General features: G+C 32.1%; 2 protein-coding genes across 3 annotated transcripts; one reads left to right on the forward strand and one right to left on the reverse strand.

The window, feature by feature from the left end:
• Positions 1-701: 701 nt before the first annotated feature.
• On the forward strand, positions 702-2744 carry LOC131803553 (uncharacterized). 2 transcript variants are annotated; one of them, XM_059124903.1, is made up of 6 exons: positions 702-842; positions 928-1023; positions 1104-1617; positions 1677-2053; positions 2124-2282; positions 2402-2744. In XM_059124903.1, exons 2-6 carry the CDS (start codon positions 969-971, stop codon positions 2581-2583), a joined length of 1287 nt encoding a protein of 428 aa, XP_058980886.1. In that variant the 5' UTR covers positions 702-842; positions 928-968; the 3' UTR covers positions 2584-2744. The 2 variants fall into 2 exon arrangements, with proteins under 2 accessions (XP_058980886.1, XP_058980887.1); XM_059124904.1 differs by having other exon boundaries at positions 714-842; positions 952-1023.
• A 2669-nt stretch (positions 2745-5413) lies between these two features.
• LOC131803632 (cytochrome b5 type B-like) lies at positions 5414-18040 on the reverse strand. The gene is made up of 3 exons (XM_059125060.1): positions 17836-18040; positions 6546-6982; positions 5414-5419 (listed from the first exon to the last, which is right to left on the reverse strand). The coding sequence occupies exons 2-3, from the start codon at positions 6948-6950 to the stop codon at positions 5414-5416; spliced, it is 411 nt and encodes a 136-aa protein (XP_058981043.1). The 5' UTR covers positions 6951-6982; positions 17836-18040.
• Between the last annotated feature and the right edge of the window lie 296 nt (positions 18041-18336).

The following is an 18336-nucleotide window of genomic DNA, read 5'->3' on the forward strand; positions in this document are numbered from 1 at the left end:
ATAAATGTAGAGGCCTTCGAAAGGACGTATTAATTAATGAAACTATTGGTCTGTTCCATAGCTGCAAGAATGTAAATGTTTTTACTACAATAACCGATTTTACCTTTATCATATCGAAAAAAATTGCAAAAATATAGATTCTTGCAGGTTCTGTAACAGAGTAATTGTTAGATATTGGTGTCTTTCTAAAAAGTTTGGTAGTAAGGAAAATAATCAATGCAGTATGTATGTTTTAGTAAAATACAACTCTGATTCAAAACAATTCGCCTTGTGTAAACAGCAGGTTAGTTTTAAACAAAACTTTTTAACAGACCTTGACCTCAGATAAACGAAGGAAGTTAAAACCAGTCTTGTTTATGTCAGGATTATATTTCATACCAGTTGATTAATTATTTTACTATGAGTTGTTTATTTTATTTATCTGTACATTTATATTTATTTTCTAACAACAGCGAGTTTTGCTCTATTTCAGAACCTGCAAGAATCTACTCTTTTTGCAAATCATAAAGGGAAAATCGAAGCAAAAACCTTTTTATTCTTACAGTTCTTGATCAGAACATTTGGTAATTCTTACAAAAGATATTTCTGCCTGTAAAATCCAGCAGATCTAAGTAACACAACTGCAAAAAGTTCTGGATATATTCAATACAATCTAGTAACAATTATTACTAGTCGTACGATTCATTTTGCAGCACTCGTCTAATGTAACGGAAACGTTCAACGTCAGCCGCCACAATTGTGTGTGTTGTGTTCAACGCCTGAAGTAAAAAAGGTAAACAAACGAATACAACACTGCGCCGTTAACAAACAAAAACAAGTGCGAGCTGTCAACTACTTTGAAGGTATTATTTGAAAATTGTTTACATTTGCGTTTGCGTTTAATAAATGTTTTTACACATACTTTCTATAATATATATAATTAATTAGAAAAGGTCATTTTTGTTCGTCCAGCGTTAGCGTCACTAGACATGCAAACACCATGCGGTTCCATGAGAACCCTGAAGGGAATATTTCAGGAGCCAAGTAAGTGGTTGCCAATAGCAATATGAAAAAAGCATATGTACATTTTCCATTCATTTGAATTAAATACTTTTTTTTTACAGAAATGAACCACAGACGTGATTTTTTACGTGAAAATAAATTAAATTTACGTGAGCTACAGAAGAATACAACCAACAAACTTGTACAGAAACAACAGGATCTGGAGAGGAAGCAACAAAAATACCTACACAGACGTTCAGATTCTCAACAAAGATATGAAAGTACAGGACGAACAGGATATACTTCATCCACAAGAATGACGGCTGATAGGGGTGCAGGTGCAGTGGTTACACCGTGTAATGGAGGCACAAAACAGAATGGAATAAGGGGTAGGCCAGAGGAAGGAATGAGACAGAAGCAATTGTCCTTTCGACGTTCGTATAGTCAACAAAGGGTAGGGGAACAAATAAATCCATATGAAAGAAACGCAGGAGAGCATTACAAGGCCGACAATAGAAACACTGTGCCTCGCAGTGCCAGTGTGGTGTCTTTCGTTTCCAAAGCTGAATCATGTGATAAAGAAATACAAACTGAGGATATTATCGATGAAGAGTTCCTGTACAGGGCTTTAAAAAAGTAAAGATGGCAGTCTGCAAAAATTACTTTTTTTAATTGATGTTTTCTACTTTTTTCAGATGTAGTAACACGGAAGTTGATTATTGTAATAATCGCGAAGATGCAAACCCTGTATCGAAAACGAATGCAAACTCTTATTCCGCAAACCCAACTGAAGATGACCTTAAAATAGCATCAGAGCATGTTCCATACGAACATCAAAAATATAACGTTGAAGTGGAAAATCAAAATCGCTATTATCAATATTCACCAAGGTCTCAATATTCACATATGGCCAATGGTCACAACGAGGAAAATTTTGTGGAACAATTTGAAAATTTGCAACTTAACACACATCAACTTCGAGACGAAGAAACCCGTTCAAGTGCCCGCAGTCGTCAAACAATGTTTTCAACTGCCAGTAAGAAAAAATCTAATGGAAACTATAAATTTGGAAGTAGGCCAAAAAATAAATTTCAACATTTTCTCAAGTACTTTCTTTTTATAAAATTAGTTTTATCTTTTAGGTCGTGATGAAATACGTTTACCTAGATATTTAGAGAAAGAAAAACGTGAGAAAGAGGAAGAACGCCAGAGGGAAATTTCAAGAGATCCCAATTGTCCATTGGGTCATTATGCCATAAGTGAAGCAGAACGTTTGGCTGCATTAAATGCTGCTGAGAAAAGTAAAATAATTTATTTTTTTTACTTCTTTATTTTTAATTAATACCAAAAACAACTATTATATATATTTTCATGATATTAATTTCTACAAATTATAATGTTTATTTCTTTATTTTCAAAGAAATGGAATCTCTGATACAAGAACTAAATCGTATGCCCATGACAACTGAAACATTACGAATACGCCGGAGAAAAGTTGAAATAGAAAAGGAACTATCACAAATTGAATTAGATATACGAACATTTTCCAAACCCAAAGTATATGTTCCAGCTAGCAATGAACCTTCCAGTCATCTCTATTGAAATGTAATTGAAAGAGAGCAAAATTAATGGAAGACCCAGACGAATTGATATGCAATCTGTATACACAATTATTAATAGATACCATGTAAATATTTATATGTATATTTTGAGTACATTTTCTTATACAAATATACAAAAAGGCAATATATGTAAATTTCATATATATTTCATACTTATTATTCTCTACCTCACTAACATGAAAAAAGTTGTTAATAAAAGTTTCTGCGATTCGAGTATAAGTTATGCGAATGTAACAGACTTCATGTAAAGGTAAGATATGCGTTGTTGCTATATATAATCCATCTGCTTCCCAATTGGATTCATAGTTAATGGCCATATAGAAGACATTTCATCTTGATTAGCAGGTCCGCAGGCGGATCAAAAATATTCGGAATATTCGGAAACCACTAATATGTCGGTAACCAATTGTTTTTTTTTTCTGTATGTTAGAATTTGGACTATGCCACTATAAAATCTCCCACTTCATAAAAAATTGGTTAAAATATCGAAAGTTTTATTTAAAATATTCAAAAAAGTTTTGCTAGCAACTTTAATATATACTAAATACATTAGTTGTATCATACATCTGCTTATATAACTTTTGTGCAATAATTATTAATTACTGACCCAATTGTATTAAATAAGAGTATTATAGAACCACCAATAAAGTCAAGATAAGATTTTAAAGCCTTTGAAAAACGAACTCACGTAATCATACGTCATCTCACTTTTCGCACCGTCATTGTACCTATTTCATTTCATATATTCGAAAATGAATCATTATAAAAAATAAAACGTGTTGCAAAAAAATTTTAGCTGATTGATTGAAAAGCCCAGTATTTATGTTCCTTATTGATATACAACTTTGATAAATTATAGATTAATCGAGAGTCCCCAATAAAATTAAGAAAGTAACCTTAGACAATCAAATGTCTCACTTTTATAAATTTGACGTCCGAATATATGTTTTTTAAATATGTTTGTATAAATTAAAATGTATACACATATTAGAGGTGGGAACATGTTCTCTATACGATTGAATTTGTCATGGAAAATTGCAGAAAACCCCTAGACGTTCCATATGTTTTTTGCGATTTTTTCTTAAATTAAGTAGCTCTTAAAATGTGTAAAATAAACAGAGTTCGAAAATAAATTAAATCGCTCGAAGGAAGACCTCATAATTGGGCCATGGGGCACAGTTAGAAAAAATGTTATCATGGATACATCCATGGCGCAATAACAAGATGTTCCTGCTAATTTTCAAAACCAAAAAAAAAGCAATTGTGTATTGAATATATGAAAAAATAAATTTCGACAGGATTTTTTTCGTAAAAGAACAAAGGACTATTTTAAATTATGAACCGAAATTGAACTAAGTTCAGTTTGGTTACTCCTTAAAGTGGAAGTACATAAAGAGCTTTTTTGATTGCCATAAGTCATCGGCTGGCTTCTTCGTAAAAGAACAAAAGAGCCTACCTCCGTTCCTCTACGAAGACTAATCGAACGGTTCATATTTAAATAAAAAGAAGAACGATTTATTTGTCCGACAACATGATTTTTTTATCTATCGAAAATATGTAATAACCGGCCATGAAATGCTTTTGTTAACGGCAGGCTCATGGCCTAAGTTTAAAGGCGAGAATACATAAAACACTTTTTTTGCTGTCTTAAATGTGAGAGTACATAAAACACATTTTTGACTGACTTAATTCATTGGCTGGCTTCTTCGGAAAGAAATAAAGTAGCCTAGGGTCAAAATCAAACTAAGTCAACCAAAAAAGGCGTTTTATATATTCTCTTCTTAAGTCATCGGCTGGCTTCTTCAGAGAAGAACACAGTCAAAGTCTTCATGTACTTCCAACTTAAGGTCCTCCTTCCAAGCTCGCTGAGCACCAAATGTAATGTGAAAATGCACTATTGTGATTGAAATCACAAAACAAAAGATAAACAATAGCCAAAAAAGTGTAAACAAATGTTTACATTCCATCTGGTGTCATGTGCATGCTTCTTCGTAAAAGAATAAAGGAGCAAGTATGGGACGAAATTGAACTTAGTCAACCTATAACTCATTTGTTCACTTACTAAGGAGCCAGTCGATGACTTAAAACAGTTATTGTATGTATTCTAACCTCTTTTTATTGTATCAAAATAATACTATAATGTAAACATATTTTTTATAAGTTCCAAAGTACGTAAAAAGATTTATGGGGAAAGGTCTCAAAAATTTGTAATGGATTAAATGGCTTTTTTCTTTAAACGTGTGCGCCTATTTCGCCTTCAATATTATAAACTAACTATCGCATCGTAAACATGATTTTTTATCTCTCCTGATTATAAAGTGCTCACTAACGATAACACCAATTAAAATTCAGGCGATACTGAATGCCGGTATAGAATTTACAAGATTGACATTGTTCTATCTAATCTCAAAACTAAACGGACTACTCGTACATGTACCCCCTTGTCTTAGCAGAGAAATTAAATTTAAATTATAAATATCGCAATAACTTACGACATGAAAGTCAAGTCACATTTCTATGATAGGTTCTAGTGTTCTCAATAAAAACCGATAAGAAGTTTTTCAATAGTAATTAAAAATATAAAAGTGAATCATTCTCCATTAAAGTGGATAGCCCATAGCATGGTAGAAATATAGGAAGGAAATAACAAAACTACAACAAATACAATGTAACAAAAGCCCCATAGAAAATAATGCTAGTTTTAGAGCTATATGTCCAAACATGTAAACAAAACAAATTAATAGTTTAATTTTAAAAATGTATATTTTTAGAATATGAATTATTAAATTGAAATTTTCGAAACGAAGTCCCTAATACTGGGGAGAGTACAGAAAAAGACTTAAATGTGAGAATACATAAAACGCTTTTCTGCACGGCTAAAGTCATCGGCTGGCTTCTTCGTAGAGGAACAAAGCAGTCTTAGGTTGACTTAGTTCGATTTTGGCCCTACACTACTTTGATCTTTTCTAAAGAAGCCAGCCGCTAACTTAATCCAGTCAAAAAAGCTCTTTAAGTGCTTGCACCTTAAGTAATCGGTTGGTTTCTTCGTAGAGGAACAAAATAGTTTCAGGTTGACTTAGTTCGACTTTGGCCCTACGCTCCTTTGTTCCTCTACGAAGAAGCCAACCGATGACTTAAGCCAGTAAAAAAGCGTTTTATGTATTCTTACCTTAATAGTGTTCCAGAACTGCAATAATGTAAAAATTTTTACTATGATAAAATATTTTTCCTTTATGATATCGGAAAAATGCCAAAATAAACAGTTTAAATTCACAAGGTAAAGAACAGAAAATACAGAGCTGGATATATATATTTTTTATATAAGGTTACCTTTACTTAATTTTATCATGAATACATTGCCTATATGATCAGCTGATTTTATCAAAATACATGCATTTGTAAATTAATCGCATGAAAACATGTTAGAAGAATACAGGTAGTCGCATTGACACAGCTGCTGGGACAATGAAGTGTCAAACCAATTTTGGAATTAAAAACGTATATTATCACAACCTCCGACTGGCGTCGTGTGGGAAAACATATAGAAATCGACTTATTTTTGACAAAACATTTTAAAAATTTTGACATATCAATGTTCTCAAGCGTTGATGCATCTACCTGCATTCTTTTACCATGGAATGAAAACGTAAACAAAAATTTGTACAAGCATTTTTTAATCGGAATGGTAGTCCGTGTGTACTCGGCCCATGGCGCAATAATTTCCAAGGTAGCTAAAGTCATGCAAATGTTTACAATTTTTCCAAATTGATACGTATGGCTTGATCTCATTGTATATACACAAATCAGAGATGGAAAACTGTTTTCTATGCAGTGAAATTTAAAAGGGTAAATTACTGAAAATGCTTTTTTGAAGTGACATTACCTTCTTAATTTTACAATGGGTAGGTCATAGATAAAAACATGTATCCCTACAAAACTTACCTCCATACTATCATCCAAATCATTATTATTTGTGTGTTTCTTTGCATTTTCATCGTGATCTTCCTCTTCGACAATTTCAATATTTTCCTTAATCTCTGGCGCATGTCGACGACCATTTCTCCATTTTGGCGGTATTGTCTTTATTTGATATTCTTTCATTAAATACATGGCAGCATCTGAGTGCGGTGGGGCACGCATAAAACGTGCTGTCATATCGGCATTTTCTAAGCCTCTCAGGGTATTGATGCCACCCGGATGTTTATGCAGGAATCTTGTAATGTCGTAGAAATTTTTACGATATTTCACAATAATTTTGGATTTTTGTTCATCTGTAGTTCTGTCGGCGATATCATCGACAGGGGCTGATTGTGTTTGATGATTGGCATTTTCGGAATTTGGTGGCATTTTTATAATACTCAAGAAATTGTTATATTAAACTGTAAACGAGAGAAATTAAAAAAGTTTTATTAATTATAAAATATAATTATATAAATGTAGAGGCCTTCGAAAGGACGTATTAATTAATGAAACTATTGGTCTGTTCCATAGCTGCAAGAATGTAAATGTTTTTACTACAATAACCGATTTTACCTTTATCATATCGAAAAAAATTGCAAAAATATAGATTCTTGCAGGTTCTGTAACAGAGTAATTGTTAGATATTGGTGTCTTTCTAAAAAGTTTGGTAGTAAGGAAAATAATCAATGCAGTATGTATGTTTTAGTAAAATACAACTCTGATTCAAAACAATTCGCCTTGTGTAAACAGCAGGTTAGTTTTAAACAAAACTTTTTAACAGACCTTGACCTCAGATAAACGAAGGAAGTTAAAACCAGTCTTGTTTATGTCAGGATTATATTTCATACCAGTTGATTAATTATTTTACTATGAGTTGTTTATTTTATTTATCTGTACATTTATACCAGTCTGAATTTGCTATTGTTTTGACTCTCTCACTTTCGATTATGTATAGAGATTATACAGAAAATAACTAGTAATAATACAAGTTTGCCTGTTAATGTAAAATTTATATTCATGTTTTGTTATTCCAATTATTTTTATCTCAGGAAATTAATCAAATATTTAATTATTACGAAAATAACAACACAACTAACAAGTATATTACACAAGAGAGTAATGCAACAATTATTATACAAGGTAGACTCGTGATAGAATGCCGAAGAAGAGCTCATTGGAAATAAACATATCCAGCTTTCTGAAATTCACCTTGTCAAATTTAATTGTATGGAATTTTGGGTGATCGAACAACATGGTAGAATTAAGAAGGTAAAGTCATGCAATCATATGTTTATTTTTTATTTATTTGATTGTCAAAATTTATATTTATAAGTCCAGTGTATACACAGAAATCTTTTTTATTTTGTAAAATTTGACAAGGTAAATTACAGAAAATGCAGAGATTGGTATGCTTTTTTGAATTTCATTTTACCATATCGTACACATACAAAAGTAGATTTTTGCATGGCCGGATTTATTATAAATCCGGCGTGGAATCTACATACCAACGGAAAGCATCACATTAGTATCGCGGTACACTCCAAAACCGCAATTTTTTTCACAAAGGCGCTCTTTACATTTCCCATTAGTACAATAACAAAAAAAAATTAACATTTTATTTGCCCATTATAATACCATGGTACAATCATGACATAATTAGAGAAGGTACAAAAAGGTTCCCACTAAATACAATTTTTTCCTTTTGGTGTCCTTATTCTGTCAAAACATATATGCATTTTGTGTATGTGTGTGTATTGTTTTGAATAAAAAATGCAATAATTTTAAATTATTTCAAATTTGGTTGCAAAATAAATGCAAATTTTCGACGTAAATGGGTAACAAAATAATATTGTAATAAAACTGTATTGTCCTACTATTTTAGATTTAATCTTGTGGAATAACCCCGAAACTCCATTCTCGTTTCGCGGGTGTCTCCCAATATAAGAGTTTTGTTAAAAAAAATTAAAAATAAACGGAGCAACTGTTGCATATTTAAAAGTCTATTTGGCACTGTAAGACTCCACCACAGAGTTGCATTATTCTTGTTTCTTTGAAGTTGACCAATCTTTCTTATTGAGTCATGGGTACAATGAAATAAAGGTAACCTCATTTCAAATTAGCTTTCCCTGCTCTGCATTTTTTGTAATTGACCTTGTCAAATTCTAATGCATAAAAAACAGTTCCCATCTGATTTTGATTTTGTGTGTTTACAATGGATTTATTAATATAGATTTTGACAATGAGATGTTGTCAGATGCATAAATTTAAAAAAAATAAAGGAAACATATGATTACCTCTTAGTTCTACCATGGATAATGCATTCCTTGCAGAAGGTTGCCAATGTGAATAAAGTTGTTTTACATAAGTAGTCAACGACATGAACGACATTTCAGATGAGAAATACATGAGTAAAGTACATATCATGTAAGAATAATAGAGGTAGATGCATCAATGCCTGAGAACATTAGGTGTTTCTGGTTACCCTAAAATTTGTAAGAATTGTTACAAATTGTTACTGGAAGTTGTCTGTTAACCCGAAAGTTCTACAAAAGAGAGCGGTTGGAGAGAGAAATTTTGACAGTTCTTTCAGTGAGAGTTTGCAAATTCTTGCTGGACAAATTTCTTCTTGCATCGACATTCAATCAGATGTTTTTGTTTATTTATTTCTTTTTGTGATTTTAATTTGAAAATATTGTTTTGGAATCAGCAAGACTAAGGCTGGAAATACATAAAGCGCATATTTGGCTGGCTTAAGTCATCGGCTGGCTTCTTCGTAAATGAACAAAGGAGTTTTAGGTTGACCTAGTTCGATTTTGGCCCTAGGCTCCTTTGTTCATTCCCGAAGAAGCCAGCCGATGACTTAAGCCAGCCAAATAAGCGCTTTATGTATTCCCAGCTTAATTGTTTTTGGAGAACAACTTTACAAAATGTGAAAAACGTAAATGTTAATATGTAATAAGAAAAAAATACTATTTCCAACATTTTTATTTAAAAAACTTGTAAAATTAGTATTGGTTCCTTTGTTTTAATTCTCCTTATGGGATACAAATTGGTTTGTTTTGACAAATCAGCTGATTAGTTGCAAGCTTCTGCAGGAATAGCGTATGTTTACTTTTCGCATTTTCCTTGCAAAAGAGAATAAAACTACCTTACTCTCTCAGAAAGAAGTTGCTGGACAATTCCTGCTGGAAAAGTAACCAGACGCACCTATTTATATGCTAACAATCATTAATTTTAATTACATTGGAAAAATATAGTCTAATCAAAAATGTTGTTTGTTGTGTGAAAATGTTTGCGGTATAAAGTCATCCGTAATGTTTTATAAGTTTTTATAAAATGTTATATAATTAAATAAAAAAATAAAATAAAAATAAAAAAATAACATATGCAAGAGTGTGATCGCAAAAATTATAAGTCATATGTAAAGTGGCAGCACATATGTAAAATCCTTATCGTCTGATAGCAGCTTAAACACTTGCCTTTTTAACATCAATTGTCTCTACCATGATAAAAGATTACAGGAAGATGCATCGGCGCTTGGGAACATTGATATGTCACAATTTTTTAAATGTTTTTTTTTTTTTTTCAGAAATTAGTAGATTTTTATGCAAATCGGAGTTTGTTATGACATGCATTTTTAAACAATTTTTACCAATTTTAATAAATTTTTAAATAATAATTAATTTCAAATTTTCATTCAACCACTTCAGTTCCAAACTTTTACAGTTCATTTTTCCAGCAGCTGTGTCGATGCGACTACCTGTATTCTTCTGCCATGTTTGGCTAATTTTTATATACTTTTTTGGTTTTGTACATGGTAGAATGAAGAAGGTAAAGTCAAGCAATCATATGTTTACAATTTTTTCAAAAATTATTCATTTGAAAACATCTCATTGTCAAAATTATCCATTGTACATACACAAATCAGAGATGGGAACATGTTTTTATGTAGTGAAATGTGACAAGGTAAATTACAGAAAATGCAGAGATGGAAAGCTTTTTTGAAATGACTTTACCTTCTTAATTTTACCATGGTTTTGTATGTATACGTAAACAAACATTAGCTGAGCTTCTTAAAGCTGCTATCAGACGACAAGGGATTTATTGTTTTTTCAAAACTCTAAGTACAAGCACAAAACTGGCATAATCAAAGAAAAATTGTAATCTACCATACCTTTTTAATGTAGCATGACTTTATGCACGTTTTTAAAAATAAAACAACATATTCAAGATTTTGTAACAGTTGTATGATATTACCATGGTAGAATAATGAAGGTAAAGTCATGCATTCATATGTTTAAATTTGTCAAGATGTATATTCATAAATCCGAGGTGGGAATCGGCTTTCTATGCAGAGAAATTTGACAAGATAAATTACAGAAAATGCTAAGATGCGAATGCTTATTTGTAATGACTATACCTTCTTAATTTTACCATGGATATTACTAAAATCTCTTGTAATTAATTTACGATGACAAGTGTTTTGAGATATTGGTTGGTTATTGATTCCGCGGAGACATCGATCAAACCCACGAATTAAGTTTGTTGTCCGCTATGTTTTGTTTACATATTTGTGCTTAATGACATTTTAACTACCTTAAACAATATTCTATTAATTAGAATGTTTAATTATATGGACGCACGTGCATGAAAGTGTGACAATTCATTAATTGGTCTCAACAGAAATGTTATGTCATAGGAGACTTATTTTCCCCCCTCCCAATCGTCAATAAGGAAGGTTTTTATTTTATAGGTCAAAGAAATCATTAAACAACAATTAGCAGGCAGGACATAATTGAACACCCCTCAATGTAAATTAATGGGTTGTATGAAGCACGGGTTAGGTGACATTATCCCCCACATCTTTGGACGTGAAACATGTTGAGCAATCAGCTTGAAGTGTCAATCAATTGTTTTTATAAGGTAAATAACAATTGGGAAGAAAAATGTGATGGCATATATTTAAGTAGATTCTCAGATAATAATTCTGACACTCGTAAATGTCAACATTAAAAGTTTCGTAGAAGTTTTTGAGGTTTTTATTTGCACACAATTTTCTTTTCAAATACGAAACCTTGAATGGCATACCTTCGTGAAAAGAAATCTTTAAAATATCTTCAATCGAGTTTTGGGAAAAATACATGGAGTCTATTAGGTATCCTAATACATTCATAATTCAGGTACTTATGTACATATGACCTAGAAATAAAATAAATAATATTGAGTTTGTAGACAAAGAAGTAGGCGGGAACCACAATTCTATAGGTGGGACTACATAAAGCACTTATCTGGCTGGCTTAAGCCATCGGCTGCCTTTTTCGGTATTAAACTAAACCTAGGGCCAAAATCGAACTAAGTCAACCTATAACACGTTTGTTCATCTACGAAGAAACCAGCCGATGACTTAAGCCAGCAAAATATGCGTTTAGGTATTTCCACCCTTTGTATATTTAACCATGTTAGTGTAGCTTATCATTATAAAGGGTATTAATGTTAGCACTTTAGTAAATGTGGGAACCATGGCACAATTCATTGTAGAATTAATCAAAAGTAATCATATGTTTACACTTTTCTTTAAAAATTATACATTTTGCAACATACCCATGGTAGAAGAATACAGGTAGATGCATCAACGCTTGGGAACATTGACATATCAAAAAATTGTAAATGTTTTCCTATACGACGCCAATCGGAGTTTGTTATGATATGCATTTTTTTAACAAATAAAAATTTACAAATTTGAATAATTTTCACAGTTCATCGCCCAGCGGCTGAGTCGATGCGACTACCTGTATTCTTCTACCATTGTCAAAATGTTTATTTGTGTATCTATATTGTATATATACAAATCAGAGATGGGAACCTATTTTCTATTTTTTATATCCTACACCATAGTATGGAGAGAATATTTTAAAATATACATTTTAGACCCTACAAAGTAATGGTCTATCTGCCAGTCCGTCTGTCGAAATCACTCTAGCTCCCGAACGAATTGAAGTAGGTTGATAAAATTTTACTCAAATGTGAGTTTCGGTTGCAGGACTTTTGGTATTTCAGTTATAGCCCCCATATAACTATACCTCCCTATATTCGATATTTTGATGATTTTAGCGATATTCTTCTTCGGAATCGTTTCAAATTTCGTAATGGGTACTACAATCTGTGACGGAAAATTGGCTACGCAGGTCCATGTCTTTGTTTGATTTTAGTGACATTGTTCACCATTCATATATTCGGTATTTTGATGGTTTTAGACATGACATAATTATGGAAGGTAGAACAAAACTACCCCCCCAAAAACAATTTTTTTCTTTTGGTGCCCTTACTCTGTCAAAACATATACATATTTTTTGTATGTGTGTGTATTGTTTTGAATAAAAAATACAATAATTTGAAATCATTTTAAATTCGTTTGAAAAATAAATTCATATTTTCGGCCAACACATTGTAAAATGTTGGGATAAAACTGTATTGCCCTACTATTTTAGATTCAATCTTGTGGAAAAATCCCGAAATTACATTCTTGTTTCGCGCGGTTTTCCCCAATATATGAATTTTGTTTAAAAATCAAAATAAACAAAGCCAACTGTTGCATATTTGACACTATAAAACTCCAGCACAGAGTTGCCTTTTTCTAGTTTCTTTGAAGTCGAGTAACCTTTCTTATTGAGCCATGGTTTTAGATTATTATTCGCCGAAATTGTTTAAAATTTCACATTTAAAATTTCTAAAGAGTACTACAGTCTATGACAGAAAATTGTCTATGTAGGTCCAGGGGCTGGATTCTGGTTGTATGAAAACATGAAATGAAAAATATTTTCTTTACAATTTTTTTCATTTGACATTTCCTTCCTTTATAAAAGTTTTCATTTCACATTTTCATAGAACGAGAATTGATGCCCAGGTCTTCGTATAGACCCCAAAATAACGATAACTCCCTATATTCGGTATTTTTAAAATTTTAACATAATTTTTACGGGTTCTGATTTTTATTTTATTTATTTATTTTTTTTTTTTTGAAAATGTTCAAATTCGTTCCAAATGGTGAGGAATATTCAAAGTTCGGCTCGGCTAAAGTTGCTGTTTTTAACTTGTTTATTTTTAATTTTTATTCCGCAGATTTCGTAATTCAATCACTTGCAACTCCTTTTCTTAAGGCGCCAATATATAACACGCTTTTTTAATTAGCTTAGATCATCGGCTGGTTTCTTCGGAAAAGAAAAAAAGAGTCTTGCGCTAAAATCGAACTTAGTCAACCTAAAACTCCTTTGTTCCTTTACGAAGAAGCCAGTCGATGACTTAAGACAATTAAAAAAGCGTTTCATATATTCTCACCCTTATTCTTGCCACAATACTCTAGAAAACGCTGTCACAATACTTTGAAAACATTGATTTTTGAAAGTTTACTTGGTCTTCCTTTTTGATTCGTACTCTTTTTTTTTAAATACAAAAATTGTGCGTGCTTTGTTTCCTTTTATGGCAAATCATCTGATTGCTTGGTATTTATAGTTATGCTGTCTGTTTACTTTTACAGTTTTCATACAAAAAGAGTAAATCAGCATGAAGGTGGGAGCACATAAAGCGCTTTTCTGAATGGCTTACTTCATCGGCTGGCTTCTTCGGAAAAGAACAAAGAAGCGAAGGGCCAATATCGAACTAAGTCAACCTAAAGCTTCTTTGTTCCTCTACGAAGAAGGCAGCCGATGATTTAAGGCAGTCAAAACAGCGTTTTATGTATTCTCACCGGAACTCTCTGAAAAATAAGATGCTGGACAAATCTGACTGAATAATTTACCAAATGGAATTATTATTGGAATGTATTGCAATTTTCTGGCGAATTCAAATGTGGTCTAAATAACTGGGCCATCACAGAAACTTCCAAAAAGTAACAAAAATTGGAAGACCTTGCAACTTGGACTTTGTAAACAAAAACCTATGCGATAAAACAAATTAAATTTGCAAAAACATTGATCTACACTCTTCATGCCTATAGTAAAATGGTTAAAAGTAGTTAACGTTTGTCATTATTTCAGCCTTTTAATCGATTTATGACTTTTAAAATTCTGCTACTGGTCTATAAATTTTTAATAAAATTGATTGGTGTGAGACTCGCATCACACCTCTGAATAATGAATGGACCTAGATATAATATTTTACGTTCATATGGTTGAAGGAATGCAAATAGGCACAAGTGTTTTCATTGTCCTTATTGTTCGCGTAGCGGTGAGTGGGCCATTGTGGACAGCCGATGGCATTTAAAGGCATACAATAGATTTCTTTTAAAACGTCTGGAAAATTGAAAAAAGTTTGAGATTTTTCCAATGAAGGGTTTCCTTTGTTTTTATTAAACGAGCATTTAATTTGCTTTTTATTTTAAATGAATTTAATGATAAGAAACTTTCACATCAAACTAGTTTGAATAAGAATACATAGATTTATTAATTTTTTTTCTGTAAATACTCCCATTTTTTAGGGATGGTACATATTGCATAGTAGTTCTGAGAGTGAGTCGTATGGAAAAAAGAAGAACAATTGTTGTTCGCTCAGAATATTTTGTGTTGAGAGTTGAGTAGAGAACGGATGAAGAGGGAATCACGTCCCATGTGAACTTAGTATATAATAGCAAAATATAAAAAATAAAAACCTGCTTTACCCCCTGGTAAACATTACCATCGTTCTCCACTAATAAACAAACGTTGTTTTTATAAAAACAACAATAAAGGGATAAAGCCTGACAATTTTGCAACAACAAAAAAATAAAAACTATTTTATTATACCCTCATATGGCTACATATATACCCTATATATCATTTGATACAGCCAAAACGTGCCTCATCGAAATAACGGTTTTATACCCTAGGTCTCTTTAAAACAAATCCGTTTCAGGACATTTGGAGTCGATTTAGCGATGTCTGTCCGTCCGTCTGTCTGTCTGGCTGGTTGATGCGCACGATAACTCTCGAAGGGAGCATCCGATTTGATCAAAAGTTGGTACATGGTAATATTATTATCAAACTTAGATCGAGTTCGGGGATGGGCAATATAGTTCCACTCCTTCTGGTACCTCCCCCATAAAAGGTCCAAATTTTGAAAAAAATTATTTTTTGCACAGAAAGAGAAAGTATAAACCGATTTTCCAACTTTGCGAATCCTAATATTTTCATCAGTGCTACGTCAGGTGTGAAAATAGTCAATATCGGTCCACTCCAACAAGGGTTCCACTCCCACACAAAGGGTATAAACTTTGAATAATTACAACTGTTAAAAAATGTGATGTAAGAATCCGATTGTCTTGAAATTTCACACAACCTAATATTTTTATCAACTCAAGGTCTGGTGTTAAGATGGAATATATCGCTCTACTGGGTACCTCCCCCACAAAATGTCGAAATTTTCAAAGAATATATTTTATTGCACAGAAAAAGAAAGGATAATCCACTTTTGCTTCAACTTTGCAACTCCTAATATTTTCATAAATGCTAGGTTAGGTGCGAAAATGGGCAATATCAGTTCACTCTTTCTGGTACCTCCCCCACAAAGGGTCAAAATTTTGATTATTATAACTCTTTCAAAATGTGATGTAAGAGTCCGATTGACTTCAAATTTCACACATCCTATCTATTTTTATGAACGCAAGATCGGTTAGTAAGACGGAATATACCGGCCCACCCCTTCTGGTACCTCCTCCGCAAAAGGTCAAAATTTTGAATATTAGTTAAGCTCATAAAACACGAATTTAACATCCAATTCCATTTAGACTTGGTACATCTGAATATTTCTATCAAAACAGGATCTGTTATAAAGACGGTAAAGATCGGACCATTCCTTCTGGTACATCCCCCACAAAGAAACAAAGTTTTGAATAACCAAAACGTTTATAAAATCCGAAATAAGCATCAGGTTTTCTTTATATTTCACTCATACAAACATTTTTGTTAACACAAAATCTGTTGTGAAGATGGGATATATCGTTCCACTCCTTCTGATACCTCCCCCACAAAGACTTAAAACGTTGAATATCCATAAAGCTCATAAAAAGCGAAATCAACATCCGATTCCATTCCAGACTTGGTGCATCTCAATATTTCCATCAACACAAGATCTGTTATAAAGATGGCAGAGATCGAACCATTTCTTTTGCTATATGCCCCACATAGGGTGCAAGATTTTGAAAAACAAAACGCCCAAAGAAAGCGAAATAAGCATCCAACTCTTTTCAAATTTCACACATACAAACATTTTTGCTTACACAAGATATGTTGTGAAGATGCTATATATCTGCGAACCCCTTCAGGTACCGCACGCAAAAATGGTCACAATTTTCAATACTTTTATCTGTCATAAATTGCGAAACAACTCAGCGTTTCAATTTTCTTATAATTTTTGCCATACCAATGAAAGAATCTGAATAACCAAGAAGTCAAAATGTTTTTAAATAATCGAATATTGGCTGAGGTTCGGCAAAACCGACAGATAATTTTGAGAATTCAAATAATAGATATGCTAGGTTAACTCTAAATAACTTCAGAGCTTTATAACTGTCAAAAAAACTAAACTTTTATCAAACCGATAACATTGCGCAAATTTTATTACAACACTAACCTAGATAAAGTAAACAGACAGACATACTATTAATCCGATCATGATGATATGACATATTTTATGTAGCCTACAGCGACATGGTAGAAGAATATAAGTAGACGCATCGACACAGCTGCTGGGACAATGAACTGTCAAACTAATTTTGGAATTGAAAATGTTGAATGAAAATTTATTTAAATTTTTAAAAATTGTTGAAAAATGCGAAGTATAATAACCTCCGAATGACGTCGTATAAGAAAACGTGTAAAAATCTACTTATATTTGAAAGAACATTTACATTTTTTTGACATATAAATGAACCCAAGGGTTTGAATCATCTACCTGAATTCTTCTACAAGTTATCTAATAGTATGTTTACATTAGGACATTTTGCCGGATTAAACACCTTTATAATGATTTATTTGAAGTCTATTCAATGAAATAGGCTATTTAAATCCGCTGGGTTTACTAAATACAGTACGCTGTAAACGTAATATAACTTAGGCTGAATCACTTAAAATTTTAGATTTCATATGTATACATGATTCATCTGTTTTCAAATTTAAGGAAGGCTCACTAAAGATCCGATATGCATTTAAATTTGTTATTGGAATAACTTCTTTCAAATACCCAAATGGCGCCCAATATTGATCAACCGTTTTATTGCCATTGGGGCATACGTGATTTTTACCTTTTTTCGTCCAAGTTCTAGAAACTTTCAACAGGTGCGATTTGTACGATAACAATGTTGTTAGTTCAGAACCAAAAAAAAGAACGTTAAGCAGAAAACATAGCATTTTTGTTTTGATATCACTATGCACAACAAAAAAACAAACACACACTATTTATTTAGTTTAAATGCTAAAAAAAAACCTCCACAGATAAATAACAATATTTTATCTAGGATTTCTGGGGGATTTTCTTCTTTCATTGACAACACACACACACACCCACACACACATACATTGTTGTTTGGCATTCCATATTAACCATAAATTATTAATGATAAATTCATAAATTCACAAATTGATATGCAAGATCAATAACAGTTTAAAAAATTGTTGACCATTTTTAATAAAAAAAATCGAACGAGAAAAAAAAATAATAAACAAAACTACAAAATTTCGATTATTTTCTTTGGCTTCCATCGAGTCATGTAGCATTGACTGACTGACAGCTGTCGTCGCAACCA

Source organism: Musca domestica, unplaced genomic scaffold (genome assembly GCF_030504385.1).
Source record: "Musca domestica strain aabys unplaced genomic scaffold, Musca_domestica.polishedcontigs.V.1.1 31, whole genome shotgun sequence".
In the NCBI taxonomy this organism is placed as follows: Eukaryota; Metazoa; Arthropoda; class Insecta; order Diptera; family Muscidae; genus Musca; species Musca domestica.